The following is a 17633-nucleotide window of genomic DNA, read 5'->3' as shown; positions in this document are numbered from 1 at the left end:
TTGATTAAGTTGCTGACATTTTCACAAAACTTCTGAAATATGATACTTTTTCAAAAGTTAAGAATTATAATTGGAGTAGGAAGATTATCAAGTTTAAGGGAGAATGTTAAAAATAAACTTAATGGTTAGAATTTAAGAATGAATAGAAATCATAATTTAAATGAATTGTCTATATTTAATTTTAATTTAAACTATTTATTTATTAAGATGTATTAAGTTTAGATGTTAAAGAAAAGTATAAATACATATATAGTCATTTCATAAATAATAAACACAATACATTAATACATTCTTTTTCATTTTATATTCTTCGTGAGTGTGTATACCTTGTTCTTTTGTTTTCTAACAATTTTCTCGCAAAAGTGGATTCTACAGATTTCATCTTATACCCTAATATGCAATATGCAATCAAGTTTCTCCGTATACACTACAGTGCAAGTCAAGAATACAATACTGATTCTCCGTCGAATGTCGAATGTCGAATGTCGAATGTCGAATGTCGAATGTCGAATCGGATCTTCGGCTACTTGGCGACGATGATGCCAAAAACAAAAAGAAAGAAGAAAATACCACGGGCTCCAAAACAAGAAGTAAAGAAAAAAAAAAAGAAATGACCCAAAAAAAAAAATAACACTGACTCTCACTTTATTTCCACGGGTTTGAGCGGGAACCTTTTTTAGCATTCATCCGTTTTGGTTTGCCTTTGGGTGACGGTGAGCGGGAACGCCGTTTTCTATTCTTAACCCCTGAAAACAGAAACTCAACAATAATTATACTATTATAGTAAAGTGTATACCAATAGAAAAGGATGTAACAAATCATATAGAATATGAGATAAAAGAAATAATTAATCAGAGAATCACAAAAAGATTTAGTTGTGTATTATTACTCATATTTTTATACATATATTATGCTAGCTTAACTCTAAATTAATTTAGTTTATAAAATATATTAACGTGAAAAAAATTAGTACTTTGATTAATATTTTATTATGGGCTAATACATTTTATCTTAAAATGAATGAACACGAACAATTTTGCCTGAGTTTGTGTTTAAATACGAACACCATTAATTATAGTTATCATAACTTAAGCTATATAAGACATATAATAGCTCATTCATCTTACTTTACAAAATCTTCATAAACTCTACAAATGTAACTTAAAACTAAAGTAGATATATATAATTTTATGAGTCTAATTTTGATAAATTCAAAATGTTTGGACTATTAAATAATTCTAATATTAAAATATATTTTTTAAATATTTTAATAATTATTGAATAGTATTTATTTATTTTTATTTAGTAATTAATTTTTTATATATTATTTAATTTTAAAAGTTATTCTATTTTTTATAAATTATTATTTTATTATTCATCATTTATTTTATCTTTATAAATATTTATCTTCAATATCTTTCTCAATTTTATCTTGATTTAGAAATTCTAATCTTATCGTTTTCAATTTTAAGATTACTAATTTCATAATCTATCATTAATTTATTTTTTAATTATCTAGTTTTATAATTGTAATTATTTATAAATCTCCTTCTACTGTAATTATCAATTTGTTATGATGACAATTATTGTTTATGAATAGGCAGGTATGCAATCATCATAGTTGCATAAATCGCAATATGCAAAAATTCAATTAATTTTTTTATTGAATTAATTGATTGGCTAGTGAATAAAAATCTTTTACCGTTTACAACGTTTAAAAAATGAATTAATTTTTATATTTAGTTAATCAATTGGTTAGTGATTTTTTTTCGCAATTACTTGTAAACAATAGATTCTTTTATTCAAGAAATTGATTGATTAGTGAAAAAATATTTTTTTACAGCAATTGATTGTTTTACTTTGTAAGTGAATCGATTTTATTATCTATCCAATTGATTGTTTGAGAGATCTAATTAATTGGTTGAGTTATCCAATTAATTAATTTAAAAAAAAACAATTGATTGTATATATTTGGAATCTTTGTTTTTTTTAATACAAATAACTGATTATTTGAAAGATTTATCTAAGACCTTGTTCATCATATGAGTTTTATTATCATATATATTTTATTTTGTTATAGTATTATATAATCTAGTTTATTGAATCAATTTTTTTAATAATCAGTTTTAAGATGTCAGATATATTTAAGGGGGATAACGAGTACTAAAAATAATATGAACGAACAATTTGAGAAGAATAATAATATTACTTTTTTTTATATTGATGTATAGATTACTTATACAGATATTAATAATGACATAATTATTTTGAACAAAATATTATATTAAATTATTTTTATGAAAAAGAAATAAACGTCCGGACCGAATTCAACATGCAAGTTTAAGATAAACTTCAGAAGCGGTGTATCTGCAGTAGAAATATGCTTTAAAGAATATCCCAATCATATATAGGTCTATCAAATAATTTTTCAAATGATATTTGTCAAAAATCAATTTTCTGATCTAACAATCTTTTTGTTTCATCATTCGCATCAAAATTTAAGATTTAATTAGAGTGAGATGAGTGTCATGTGCAGATTTATAAATTAATTATACTACTTTGCAAAATATTTTTTTAAATTCATTTATCTATAATTAAAAACATAGATTTTTTACCGATTGAGTTATATAACATAAATGTATGATCATCTCAAAAAATATAGCCATGTTCATGCATTTGTTCAATTGGAATTTTGTACATGACTTTTTGTATTAACAATTACTAATAATGGACAAATAAGGCCGTTCATACTTTAAATTAAAGATGCTATATAAAATATAATTAATTAAGACATACTAATTGCATGAAGTAGTTGTTCAAATAATAAATAAATAAAATATGATCTCAACATATAAATATCAATAACTAAAGTTTCTTAATGACCTAGATTGATGTATCTTCATATCTAATTACTTATGCACATAATTCAAAAGAAAAAAAAAGATGAAAATTTGAAATAGTGTATGATTTTGTAGATTGTAAAACATGACAATCAATTATTTTACTTAACAATCATTGACCTTATAATAATTGGAATAGAGAAAACATATTGCTTTCACTATTTCAATCAATTTTGTTAAAAAAAACGATTATTTATCTATTAAATTGATCAACAAGATGGAGTTATTTGACATTAATTATTACTTATTAATTGAATTGGTGTCAAATTAAACGGACTGGATTAATCGCAAACACTTCACATTGTTTTTTCTTTTTCTCCACTTTAAAAGAATGTTTAACATTAGTTCAAAATGACCATCTGATCCTTAGGGTATACAAGCAAATGGAAGTGAATAATACATCAGGTTTTAACCTATATAGGGTGATTCCAATATTTGTAGTGTTGAATTATAGACTATTGAAAGTGTCGAGTTATAAACCTTTCTTGAGCCTGATTCTTCCCTTATTCACAAGAGCAGCTTCATTCTCAAAAAGGGTGCGCGTGCAGGAACCAAATCCATCAATAAGGCACATTTATTTTGCTAGTTGATCGGCGGTCGAGGAGGCCAACATGTTGGAAATAGGGGCTGGAATCGCCGCTAATGCGGGGAAAAGAAACCATGAGAAGAACGTCACGTAACAATCGCAACAAGAACTTCGGAGAGTCCTTCTCTTTAATAATTGGCAACGAAAATACGAAGCTAAAGAATTCTATTGGTATGCTGATTCCGGCTCGCGTGGGAATATATATATATATATATATTTCTACCCAATCTCTTCTAAATCAACATGTAAATTATCTCTTGTGATGTGGCATGTTTTAATTGGATGTTTAATTTTAGTTAATTTAACTTAATAAAAATTAATATCTTAACTAAAGTAGAGCAATTTTGTAATTAAATATTTTTATAAGAAGGATAAATATATAATTTCTATAAACATTAAAAAGTAGGCAACGGATTCCTTACTCCACATTTGATATGGGAGTATCATTAACCCACCTAAAAATAATTATGAATTGAACCCCATTTTTTTATTTTTGAAAATAGTAATAATTAAAAATTGACTCCTGTATTTATTAATTTTTACAAGTTTTTTCTTTTTCATTTTGATATCAGATTCAAAGTTAGCCATTTGCTCTGCTAGGATTTTGCTCTTCTTTCAACCACTATTGCCATTGTCTCTTCCTCTCCCTCTTCCGTCTCTCTCGTCCGCTCATCTTCGCCGCGCAACTCGCTTCCCCGCCGCCGCGCAATCCGTTTTTCTATTAGGTGTCATTTTCACCCTATCTCTTGTATATATATTTGATTGCTTCTTTCCAAACTCAGATTCTAATTATTTATTTTGTTTTATTGCTTTTTCTATGGCAATTTTTTTGTGAATTTGAATGAAGTTTAATTTCAATTTGTGCTTGATATATGTTAGAGGAAACTTTGTTTCAATTGTTTATCAGTGATTCCATTTAATTCTACCATCTTTCTGAAATAAATGGAACTGCAACTCTCTCTATTGCATTCATTGCCAGTCATATCTTTCTCTGAACTAACATTAGATTATATGAGAAAATTTGTAGAATCTTTAAGAGGAACAGTAGATCAGATGAAGGACATCTAGACAGGTAATCGTAGAAAAATAAAAATTATAGATAAAGCTATAAGCTACAATACTAGATTAAATGGTTGTCTTTAGACATTGTTCATGCGTAGCTGACTCAATTTTTAGCAAAAGGTTTTGTTCTTGCTATTGTACATGTTGGTTTTGGGTGGTGTGATTGTTAGTTACCAAAATGAAGAAATTAGAAACAAAAATGATAGATCTTAAAGTTTTTCATTATCTAATAAATTATTGATCTTAAAGTTTAGCTGCATTTATTTAATATTGTGTCACATGGTATGAAGATATGACTATAATGTAGCTGAATATTTATTTACTTTGTATGATTTTGATAAGAAACAACCTAAGCTTGAGTTATATGTAGAGATTGTATTGCTTGTAGGGGATGACCCTCCACAACACATTTGATATCATACATAAGATAATTTGCAAATAAAATTGATCTTTTGGGTGAACTATAATTAATGATGATATAGTGATATGTGAAAAGAAAATGTGTAGCCTGTGTACATAGCTCTTGGGTAGTTAAATTTTTCTTGTGTCTGAGTGCCATTGAGCTGGATTTTTAGGGGAATCTCTTTATCAGATGTGCAAAGTAATAAAGAAAATTGATCAGCAACATTGATCAGCTTTCTCCTGGAGTTGATGGTGTAAAGCTATCAGTATTGTAGCTTGAGGTTTCTATGATAGCTTTTGATTCTATTATAGTTCAACTGGTTGTGTTAAGTTGCTTGAATTCCTTCTCCCTCTCCTTCTCTCCACCCCTTTCTCTTATTTTCGTTAAATCTGGCCACCTATGGTTCAAGAGGCACCCACCTTGCCTTACTGTTTCGAGGTGAAGCGTTTTTCATTTTGTTTTTTTTCAAAGAAAATCTTAAGGGAGTTTTAGAACAACGGTTAAGTTGTTTCCACGTGAACTCAAGCTTTAGAATCAGCCAACCACTCATCCTTATATCAGATTAGGTTGCCTACATTACACCCTTTGGGGTGCAGTCCTTTCCCAGACCTTGTGTAATGCAAGATGTTTTGCAGCGGGGTGCCTTTTTTTGTTGGGAAAAGGGGTATCATTCTCAATGTGACCTTTGCCTATACTATAATTATTCCTCATTAATGCATTTCTGACTCTATCTATTGGATTTATCCAATGGCAGAAAAATCTCAAGATAGTGATGCTGAATATATAAGGAAACCACAGAAGTGCTTAATACTTCTACTGAAGCCGAAGATAGCATAGCTTTGTGAACTTCTTTTACCAGTATGCAGCTCATTTTCTATCTGTTAAGTTCGCAATTTGTTTACCACTGTTTTGCTGTTGGTGTAACGTGATTTCTGAGATATTTTATAGCAAGATTGATAGTTAAAGTAATATTATAATGTAGAAGTATTTTATGAAAACAGTTTTATAATGTAAAAATTTTCTATATGTTGAGACATATTATTAAACAAATCATATACTTTGTAAAATATTCTAAAATTTGTGATTTGACGCCTAGTTATGTAGAAAGAAATTCTATTCATTGAACTGGAATATCTAAAGTCGAAGGGCATGATCTCTGCTATGTTGAAGAAAGCTCTTGATGAAATCTATTATACATGTATGAAAGCAATTCAATAATACGAATCAATTCCACTAAAACAGGTTTAATGCTATTAGATTTATAGCAGCAAAAATATCCATTTTATGGAGACGTGTAGCTCTTGGCATTTTCAACCTCCCACTAATTAAATATGACTCCAGCTGCATTCTTTCTACATTCTTTTATTTCCAGGCCCGGACCACGAGCAAGCTAAATTATGTTAAAAAAAATATGGCATGTTACTTATTAAGTCATCACTGACAATGAAATGAAGTAGCATGAAGTAGAACATGTTTAATTGTTCCTTTTGCTTTATTACTCTATCCAAATAAATGACATGATATGTTTTTTAAAGAAATATAGACATTTTACTATTTAATTACATTTGAGAAATTTTATAGTGCTTATGATTTTTGTTTAAAAAGTAGAGATAGATAACTTTTGAATTCTATTTGTAAAATTTAGACAATATAAAAGACACGTCATTCGAGCGCATCTAAATAGAATTATGTTTATATATAACAGATTCTGCATCGTTCTGTTCCATTTAAGATTAGGAATAGGCATAATTGGACTCGTTTTTTACATATCTATCATTATTCGATACATAACACGCCTATCTATTTAACTCCTTTTAGCCATTTACACACCATATTTGAAGTTATTACTTACTCTAAATATAATATAAGTAACAAGGGACAACTTAATGAATGCTCCAATAGATTCTTTCAAATATATAAAGTCCCTTTTAAAAGAAAATCAACAAAGGATGGCTAAAATAATAAAGAATGTGCATTTGGAGAGCATGTTCATCAAAATAAAGGTTAGATAGCACTCCACTTGCTAGTTACACTATAATATGAGCTCCTTAATTGCATTTCGTTATGAACAAAGAAACATGCATTCATTTTTGTTATTCCAGTTTCTGCTGCTACTCTCCATCACATGGTTTTGTTCTTCTTCTACAACTACACCAGAAACCAATTTCCACATGTCTAACTGCACAGGAAACAGCACCTACCATACCAACCTCAAAACTCTTTTATCTTGGCTTTCTTCCATTGCCACTAACTCTGCCGGATCCCACATCACCAAGGTCGTTTATTTTGGTAACAGCAGCGTCTATGGCCTCTTCCAGTGCAATGCCGATATAACGCCAGAGAAATGCCAAAAGTGCATCGATCAAGAAGTGTATAATGTAACATCAGAGTGTACAACATCAAAGGAAGCTGTGGTATTTGTTAAATTCTGCTTCCTACGCTATTCTTACAGAGATTTCTTAACGATAGCAGAAGAAAGTCCTAAAATCTTCCAGCACAACCTCTTATAAATATATAGCATGAGACAATAGCACAACTGAAGGTTATCAACTATTAGATGAAATGATCAAATACAATGTTAAATAAAAATGTCAAATACTGCTTTAGAATGTAAGTAAATCAGAAGAGTCATAAATTAACTCATAAATTGATAAAAAATCCTTTCCAATAGTAAATATTTTCCATAAAAGTTAAGCGGACATATTTAAAATGAGTCAAGTCATCATACCAAATGATATGCTCGAATAACCATCAGCCCAGCATACTCTCCTGCAGCTCCAGCATTTGGTTGCAAAGAGAAGGAGTCAAACCCGGTGATGGTATACAGCAAGTCACCCAAATTGTTGAACATTTTCTAATACCAAATTTTATTGTTTAGACACAGAAAATAAGATTAAAAAAATCTCTTCTCTCCCATATTTTCAAGCCAAAGATCATTTATAAGAATTTAAAAAGAACCATTTAAACATCTAACTAGCTACCTGATAACCTTGAGCCTGTTCAGTTGGTGCAAAAGGGTGAATATCAGTGAAGCTGGGCTATGTTACTGGCATCATCTCAGTTGTTGCATTCAACTTTATAGTACAAGATCCAAGTGGAATGTGGTGTTTCCTTTGCAACTGTTGGCCCAATCATGTTAATCTTACATTCTGGACAATTCCATGGTCCTTCTGGTACAGGCATTTTCATAACCCCAATACACCCGGAGTGATAACTCAGAATTGTTTTAATATATAACTATAGTTCCATTATAAGAAGAAACAACACTTATGAACCAGAAAAATAGAAGAAAAATAGAATCACTGATAAACAATTGAAACAAAGTTTCCTCTAACATATATCAAGTACAAATTAAAATTAAACTTCATTCAAATTCACACAAAAATTGTCATAGAAAAAGCAATAAAACAAAATAAAATAAATAGAATCTGAGTTTGAAAAGAAGCAATCAAATATACCATATACAAGAGATAGGGTGAAAATGACACCTAATAGAAAAGTGGGTTGCGCGGCGGCGGGAGAAGCGGGTTGCGCGGCGAAGATGAGCGGATGAGACAGACGGCAGAAGGAGAGGAAGAGGAAGAGACAATGGCAATAGGGGTTGAAAGAAGGGCAAAACCCTAGCAGAGCAAATGGCTCACTTTGAATCTGAGATCAAAATAAAAAAGAAAAAACGTGTAAAAATTAAAAAACATAGGGGTCAATTTTTAATTATTAATTTTAAAAAAAATAAAAAACGGGGTTCAATTCATAATTATTTTTAAGTGGGTTAATGATACTCCCATCTCAAATGTGGAGTAAGGAATCCGTAGCCTAAAAAGTAAAGTTATATTTTTATCTTATTCAAAAACTCAATTCACCTCAGCCGAGTTTTTAATTTAAATATGGAACCAAAAGAAGTGTTAAACTCGAGTATGGAAAAGAGGGGTGCTTTATCTCGTTGTGGGATCAGAAGAAGCAGAACTCGGACCCTGCGAGTTGTGTCCCTCCGGATGTAAAAAAAAAATACCCAGAACAAAGAAAATGGAGGGTCCGAATTCCATGTTTCAAATTTCAAATTCTATCAGCTGCAAATCGGACCATGCGATTTGTGAAGCAAAATTTCATGACCAAAAAACTCGCATGGTCCGAGTTGTGTATTCTGAGTTTTTTCAATTTTTTAACACAAATCGGACTGTCCGATTTGTGTACTCTGAAATTTTTTTCAACTTTTTCAACACCGATTTGTGTACTCTCAGAATTTTTAAAAACACCAACAATTACCATGTTAAAATATATCACTTATTTTACTTCCATATCAAAATTTTTTTACCCACCTCAGCCCATTCTTCTCTGAAATTGAAAAAAAAAAAAATCAACTCAACTCTACACACCCATTGACCCAGCCCCACCGCCTGCAGCCCGCAGCCACGCCAACCTTCGGAGGACCAGCCTCATGTACGAGATGGTCGAGACCACACATCCTTATAAAATAACAAACACTTCCAGATTTTGTGAAGAGCATAGATCCGGTATCAATAACTTTGGAAAGTCATCTATTGGATTCGACTCCTCCACCTCCTTGTCAAGGTCTAGTTCGTAGACTCTTTTGGAAGGATAGCAAGGACCATCACAATAATAATCAAGTACGGACAAGTATTTGAAACCTCCAACGAGATGAATCTTGGAATCCAACTCCAAACAACGAGATGAATCTTAGAATCCAACTCCAAAACGTGCATGCGACCCAGTGGAAGATCCATGCTAAAATTAAAGAAAACGGAGGCAAATTTTCCCAAACCACAATTAAAGGAAACAGAGGCAGATTTTCCCAAACCATAGCCTCCTCCTCCTACTTCTTGGGTTGATGTCGCAGATCCTTGTATGCATTAGCACTATAAGGCATCGTTGATTTTTTTTCGCCGCCATACCTTCCTTCTTAATCAACGCAATTAACTGCCTTAAAAAAGGGGACAAACAAACAAAACCTAGCTGACACTCAATTAACGAGGCACTACAATGAAAATTAAAATTGAGAATTCATAAGTATGTGTAATAGTAACGGCGTTTTGTTTTGTGGGGCACTAAATGAGCCGGTTATGCTCGGGTGGCGACGACGGTGATGGAATGGGAGAAGAGATAAAGAAAATTAGAGTTCATTTTCTGGGAGCATAATTTAGGAAAGAAACAAAAATTAGATTTTTAATAGTTTAGTAAATTATACAATTATCCATTTTATTTGGGCTATAATTTAATTATCAATAGTTTAACCATAGTAAACATAATCACTAATTAGAGAATTTACTATATATATATATATATTTATTAAAAGAAAGAAAAACTTCAAGTTAACTAGAAATGAAAAAACTTTGTATATTTTGGTACTAATATGCATTATTCTCATTTACTATTAGTCAGTTTTCGATATAATAAATTAATCTAGTGACTTGTATACCATTCGTTGTTCATGTATTATGTCCTACTCAAATAACTCAATTAGTGATCTCATTATTTTGGTTTTAGATAAAGGATATTTTTTATTTTTGTAATTGATTAAAAATTTTAAAAATATTTTTAAATTTATTTTATTTTAATTTTATCCCAATATTTTTTTATTTGTATCAAATATATTTTTAATAGCTATTTTTAAAAAAAATTACAATCAATTCAATAATAATTTCACAAAAACAACCTTCAATACAAGTAAAGTAGACATAATTATTATACATTATTATTATATTGATTTTAATTTTTTTAAAAATTTAGTTATTAGAAGTATATTTTATATAAACTAAAAACTTCAGAGACAATATTAAATAAAATAAAAATTAAAGATATTTTAAAAAATTTGAGAAACTTTAAGGAAAAAAACTATACTTCATCCTTGTTTTTTGACTAAAGAAAGAAAGGCGTTGAAGGGTCCCTTTCAGTAAGCAAAGGGGTCACTTTAAGAGAGGGTGGTATATCAAATGGACCCTTTATTAATTAAGCCTCATTTTCCTATTTTGTATGCATGTGGTTTTGTTTAGTGAAGGACATAATCAATAGAGAATGCACCCATTCGAGTGGGGTCTCTCTCTCTTTCCACTTTCATCTGTCTCATTACTCATTAGCCTTTTCCTCTTTCCTCATTCTTAATCATGTAATTTCTGTTATTCATGGTGCTAAGGGATATATAGTTATATACTTCACTTCACTTTAATTTGGTGAAACTTAAAAAGGCCAAAAGGGTAAAGAGCCTTATTAACATGTATCTTACTGAATATATATATAAGAACATAAAAAAATTCTATTATTATCATGTACCTTATGACACAAGGTAGTTGAATCCTTTAATAAAAGGGTTTTACATAATGCTTTGATCTTAAGCTCTACAATTTGAACAGGTTCTGCTAAAACAAACTTCCACATTTTTTTTCCTATTTAATTTCATAGTCCTTGCATGTATGATATAGTATCTAGTATCTGAAGCCGTCGGCAAACATAGCTCTATACAAGTTTTATATACACATGTTTGTTGTCTTACGTAATAAAGTGTACTTCAATATATGTGGCTTCCTCCAATTGAGCACAGTTGTTTATTTAGTCCTAATAAGGGTCCATTATACATTAATCAGTGCCGTGATTCCTCATCTTATTGCATTAACTATCCTATATGCAACTCTTTCAATATAGTCCCTACTTCAATCACCTCAATCTCATCTTTGTTTCAGAACTTGATGGATCATGGATGAACTTAACTCAGTTGTTTGTGGGATAAACGTTTTTCATTCCTTCTTTCCTACCAATTTTCAGCTCTTGCCCACAAAAATTGGTATCTCCTTATTAAGCATGAAATGATTGGCCCTCATTTAGTTTCTGCATCTTAGATAGATACAAATATAACTGAAAACCATGGGATTCAATGATTAATGCCCACTTCTTTTGCTGTTTTTTCTTTTGCTATTTATCTTTCTGTCAGATATGATCTCTATAACTATAGTGGCAAAATAGATAGATTCCAAAGCATACACTCATGATCATGAGTTAGTAGTGTTTGTACTTCAGATTGACTCTGATATACTTTGAATATATTGAAGGATGAAGCCATTAATATGTTTAATCCTCACTCTTGCTGTAGGGGTTGCAATTGTATACAAATAAATGTTCTTTTGCTTTCCTTGCAGCTTATGGGTTGGAATAAATGAAGTCTCAACTTAAAGTTGCAGCTGTTCTTGTTATTAGCTTGCTATGGATTCAGCACTCATTTTGTGGTAAGTGCCACCATTCATAATGTATTTGGTTTGGTTTGGTTTAGTTTAGTATCATAGCTTATAAAACACCTGGTAATTGACTCTCTAATTGAGTAGTTGTTATCACTTGAAGGATTACCTTATTGTTAGTTACTAATCTCTACTTAGATCTTTTGCTTCTTCTTCTTGTTGTCAGCAGATGAACCTTCTGAGACTTACCTAAACAAGTGGAAATGTAGATGTTCTTCTTTCCAAAGGAACCATAGATACTCTCTTTCTAATTGTTCTCACTCATGTGATTGCCATTCAGGTATACTTGTAACCTTTTAAAGCTTTTATATTAACTAGTAAGCATGCAATGCTTTTTATGTGTTCAACCTTTCATGGCTTTTGCTTTACCTTCTATGCAGATGCTGAAGATAGTGAATCCTCATGGACATGCATATGTGATACCAATGGATTCCCTAAAGTGGCAGCAGGTGGCCATAGCTCTAGTTGCTTTAAATCCTGCAACTGCACCTGGGGTATCTTATCTTCCTTCTTCCTTTTTTCTTACATCTTGAAAGTTTACTAATGCAACTAAACTATGCCGAAATTTCGGTTGCAGACAACAATTTAAAACCCTTTGCTTAATTTTAGCCATGTAGATTCAAAACATGACTTGAAACCATTTCTTAGTCTCTTGCCTTGTTAGAAAAGTCATTGGTTTCAATTATTTTTTTCAACTAATCTTATGGTTTTGAGTCTTGTGCAGGAAGCAAAACTGTTGCATTAGGTTCAAAGAAACACATTTCAACAAGGACTGTGATAGTAGTTGTGCTTTTAATATGTGTTGTATGCAGCGCTCTTGCATTTATTGCCTCAGTTCTATACTATGTCTGCAGAAGAGACAGCTGTTCAATTCAATCACCAATGGTTTTATCAGATAAAGAAACAAGTTACAATAGTACCTCCAACTTAATTAGACATAGAACATTTTCAGTTCCAGAAACAAAAGCTGCTATTCATTTTCCAGTGAGTCATAGTGCAGGTACTGTTCTTTGATTCAAATTCAAGAAGAAGTTCTCATATTTTGCTACTTCTCTTTTGGTTATTAATAACCTTTTTTTCCCTCCTGTGTTATATATATATAGGATGCTTTCAGAAGGCCTCTTTCTTGTTTGGGAGCCATAGAGAAACTTTTCATGGAAGTATCATTCGATTTTCGTTCTCTGAGCTGGAAAATGCCACTGGAAACTTCTCAACTTCCAACATAATTGGACTTGGTGGATGTAGTTATGTATACCGCGGACGACTTAAAGATGGAAGTAACGTGGCAGTTAAGCGATTAAAAGATGAAGGAGGACCTGAAGCAGACACTGAATTTTTCACTGAGGTTGTAACTAATCATGTTGTATAGTGTCTAGATTTAAGAAAACAGAAATAAGACTAAAGGAACACTTGTTGCAGATTGAACTATTGTCTAGGCTTCATCATTGTCATCTGGTGCCATTGCTTGGATACTGCTCAGAATTAAAAGGGAAAAATGTTCATAGGTTACTAGTGTTTGAGTACATGCCTAATGGGAATTTGAGGGACCGTTTGGATGGAGTTTTTGGAAAGAACATGGGTTGGTCTACTCGGGTAAATATCGCATTGGGAGCTGCCAGGGGTTTGGAGTATCTCCATGAAGCAGCTGCTCCAAGAATTCTGCATAGAGATGTCAAATCAACCAACATTCTTCTTGATGAAAATTGGCATGCAAAAGTATGAGTTTGGTATCAATTTTATAGTTAATCATTAATGATTTATAGTATGCTTCTAATTAAGTTGATTTTGATATGACTGAATTGCAGATAACTGATCTTGGTATGGCTAAAAACTTGATAGCTGATGACATACTCAGTTGTCCTGGCTCTCCAGAGAGAATGCAGGGCACATTCGGGTATTTCGCACCTGAGTATGCAATTGTTGGGAGAGCTTCTCTTGAATCTGATGTATTTAGTTTTGGTGTGGTTCTTCTTGAGCTTATCAGTGGCCAGCAACCAATCCTTAGATCAGCAGGCAGAGAAGAAAGCCTTGTTATATGGGTAATGCTTAAGTTGATATTATTATTATATATTTTATCTTGAATTTACCATCATTGATAGTAACCTTCTTTCTGTTTTAGGCCACTCCTCTCTTGCAAGATAGCAGGAGACTAATCACAGAGTTGATCGATCCGCGATTGAAAGGAAACTTCCCAGAAGAAGAGGTGAAGGTAATGGCATACTTAGCAAAAGAGTGTTTGCTGTTGGATCCTGACACAAGACCAACCATGAGTGAGGTTGTTCAAATTCTTTCAAGTATTTCCCCTGGAAAATCTAGAAGAAGAATAAGCATTCCACTTAGCCTTTTTCAGGTTCACACTTTCACTCTCTTGTCCACATTTCTGAACTGCATTTAGTTTGATCATGTTTCTTATTTTCTGATCTGGACATGTGAAGGAATCAGAGGATTCAGAGAAGGCAAGGCAAGCTTCTTCGTCGGCCCGATTCGCTTATTGTAATTTCATGTCACAAGATACTGAAAACAATCATGTTGTTGGGAATGAAAATGAAAATGTAGATGCATTTTCAACTGAGTATATGGAGAGTTTGATCCTCTTGACTTCAAAAATTCCTGAGAGCTGGCATGCATCAGAAGAGGAAATGGTAGACCTAACTGAACCTCGGTTCCAATCGTTTTCCTTGATGACATTAACATAGAAAGGTTCAGAATACTGAAGACTGAAGAATGTAGAGGGTGCTGATCTAAATTCATTCACTTTCCTTTGTAATGTAGAGCACATAAGAGTTGTTTATAGCTAAGAACTTTGAATATGTTCCTTGTATTCTTGTACAGAAAAGATAAGCATAGGTAATTGTGATTCCAGTTCTACTTTATTTGTAGAAGAATTGGATGTGATGAACTTGTAACAATCAGCATTCAACAATAGAAATAAGCATTTTGCATTTGTATTCAGCAGTAGTACTGATATAAGTGCTAGGTCTATTTATTTGTACCCAATTTTCACTCAACATTTCTTTGGTTTTTTTTTCCCACTAGTTCTAGTCTTAACCAATGAATAAGGATTGACTTTCAAGTGTTTAAATAGAAAGACTTAACACTATTTTGTTAGCTGCATTTTGAATCCAAAGTTTGAATGGTAGATGAAGGTAAGACTTGAGGAAAGGATGGTAAGAAACCTATCAACTATGCTTACTTTTTCTTTGTTGAGAAGTAACCATTGTTGTAACTTGTAAGTAGGTGATGGATCCTCCTCCTCCAAGCACACTATTGCTAGGTCAAGCTCCCCCTGATGGAGGATTCTTGGATACATGGTAAGACAACACTTATCCTTGCTTGATAATGAGTTATGCAAACTTAGAACTGATCCTCCTATAACATGTTTTGTTTGGTTTTATTCTACATTTCAGCTTATGGTTTCTGTGCTGCTGTGGTTTATTCAGTTGCTGCTTCCCTCCTCTTTATGAACCAGGGCCTCCTCCTCTCTAGTTCTTAGCTTGTTGCATTTTTTTTTTCTTAGAATTTTCTTTATATGTGTTCTACTTCATCAGAAATAACAACTTTTATATACTAGTATAATACTACTTTATGGACTTATTTATATTTGAATGTATAATTTTTAAAGTCATACAAATTCTGAACCAAAACCACATGGTTCTGAAGAGGTGTGAAACCAAAATCATTGTGAGATGGGTCCTCTGAGTATGGATACACACTGTATTTTGGGGTTAACAAATTTGATAGATGGATCTTCTGTAAGGTACAACCAATGCCACTTGCACATTTAATGCTATCACAAGCCTTGTTTCCATAACCTTTATACTCTCCATATAAATAATACACTTATCTTCTTCTTGTTGCTATAGTATAGAGGATTTAAATAGAACCATAGGATAAATCATAATTCATAAATCAATATAATAGCAAATAGCCAACTATACTGTCATGCAATGCACAAAGTTCAATTCAATAGAATAATCATAGAACGATTTCACAGTGTAAATTGTTTATACCTCAAATCTTTTATTTTATTTTATTTGGTTATGGAGTGTTGCTGTGCTGGCCGTAGAAATGTTGTGCCGACACTCGACAGGAAAACAATTTGAGGCTTCATGTTGTGCTGTAAGCTGTTAGCTGTTGGAATTTTATTGGCCTACGAAATTGATTTCTTTAATTTTTTTTTTTTTGGTCATGGAAAAAGCCTGATATTATTATTAGATAAATAGTTAATTTAATATGGTTCTATTTTAAATAAAATATTACACCAAAAAATCATTTAACTTATATGAAACAAGCATTTTGTTCAAAGTTTCCCTAACAGTATGTGTCTCTTCTCAATGAGGCAAGGAATTTGTCATTGCTTTATTTACTTTGTCATGTTATTAAAATGGTTGCTATTTTCTTTTGTTTTTTTAGGGGGAAAAAAGAAAAACAAGAAAAGGAGATAGAAACTTCAGTTTCACACAACTAGGTCAAAGAATTTGTATATTATGATTTTTAAATGAACAATTTTCAATGGATAAATTCCTAAGACCAAATTATATAATGATGATAAGATATTTATTATAATTTGAAACATTTTATGTGGATATATATCAATAATAAGAAGACATATTAAAACTTTGAATTGTTTTATATCACATTCCATTTGTGTCTAAAATTAAAGTAGAACAAATTGATATTTTTAACTAGAGAATAAACAGAAGCTCACACAGGAACATTATCATTCTATTTAATTAATTTGAGAATTTAAGAATTTATTTCAGATTTCATCCTTTTAATATATGTTTTTTCATTTAAAAAAAAGAAAAGCTCAACTCTAGAATTACTAATGAAAGGAAATGAGTACATGCATGCTACTACCCCAGTCAACTATGTATTGAATATAATAATGTTTGAGAAATAAAAAAAATTAACTAAAACAAATTAAAATTATTTAATTTAATATTTATTAATTATAGCACAATAAATATTAAATAAAATAAATTTGAGTTTTTTTGTTTTTTTTAGTATTATCATATTGAAGATTAAACTAATTATTACTAATTATTTTTTTTATAAAATAGGAGATTGTATTATCCATCTGAGGTATGGAGAGTGAGAGTGAAGGAAACACGTGTCAAGATTCCAAATGGCAGCGTATCTAACGCAGTCAACTCCTCCTCGGATCTTTCAAAATGTTATTACTTATCTCAATTTCATCATTTTCACTTTCACTTATCTCAATTTCATCATTTTATTATTTTAAAAATAATTTAACGGTGTCAATAAGAGACTTAAATAAATGTTAAAATTTTAAATATTATTTTATAAAAAATAGTATTTATACATTAAAATTAATCATTAAAATTAGCTGCTAATATATTTATGTATAAATATATGTGTGGTTTAATTTATTTTCATAGTGTATTCATATTTCAGCATATATTTTATATTAGTGGCAG

The 17633-nt window shown here is 31.0% G+C and overlaps 1 protein-coding gene and 1 long non-coding RNA gene across 5 annotated transcripts; one reads left to right on the top strand and one right to left on the bottom strand.

Moving 5' to 3' along the window:
- Nucleotides 1-6701: 6701 nt before the first annotated feature.
- LOC130943388 (uncharacterized) lies at nucleotides 6702-10090 on the bottom strand. Of its 2 annotated transcripts, none has more exons than XR_009071788.1 (4): nucleotides 9268-10090; nucleotides 8410-8599; nucleotides 7933-8121; nucleotides 6702-7805 (listed from the first exon to the last, which is right to left on the bottom strand). It is a non-coding gene; the product is annotated as an uncharacterized LOC130943388 (long non-coding RNA). The 2 variants fall into 2 exon arrangements; XR_009071787.1 differs by having other exon boundaries at nucleotides 6709-7805; nucleotides 8440-8599.
- Nucleotides 10091-11486: 1396 nt separating this feature from the next.
- Nucleotides 11487-15968, top strand: LOC130943666 (receptor-like serine/threonine-protein kinase NCRK). 3 transcript variants are annotated; one of them, XR_009071861.1, is made up of 11 exons: nucleotides 11487-11744; nucleotides 12097-12183; nucleotides 12359-12472; nucleotides 12573-12686; nucleotides 12917-13192; nucleotides 13296-13537; nucleotides 13612-13908; nucleotides 13998-14231; nucleotides 14312-14542; nucleotides 14628-15503; nucleotides 15600-15968. XR_009071861.1 is itself a non-coding variant. In XM_057871647.1 (10 exons), the coding sequence occupies exons 2-10, from the start codon at nucleotides 12114-12116 to the stop codon at nucleotides 14886-14888; spliced, it is 1836 nt and encodes a 611-aa protein (XP_057727630.1). In that variant the 5' UTR covers nucleotides 11487-11744; nucleotides 12097-12113; the 3' UTR covers nucleotides 14889-15466. The 3 variants fall into 3 exon arrangements, 2 of the variants coding, with proteins under 2 accessions (XP_057727630.1, XP_057727629.1); XM_057871647.1 differs by lacking the exon at nucleotides 15600-15968 and having other exon boundaries at nucleotides 12362-12472; nucleotides 14628-15466; XM_057871646.1 differs by lacking the exon at nucleotides 15600-15968 and having other exon boundaries at nucleotides 11491-11744; nucleotides 12051-12183; nucleotides 14628-15467.
- Nucleotides 15969-17633: the final 1665 nt, after the last annotated feature.

Source organism: Arachis stenosperma, chromosome 8 (genome assembly GCF_014773155.1).
Source record: "Arachis stenosperma cultivar V10309 chromosome 8, arast.V10309.gnm1.PFL2, whole genome shotgun sequence".
Classification (NCBI taxonomy): Eukaryota; Viridiplantae; Streptophyta; class Magnoliopsida; order Fabales; family Fabaceae; genus Arachis; species Arachis stenosperma.
This window is presented reverse-complemented; position numbering and strand designations above follow the sequence as displayed.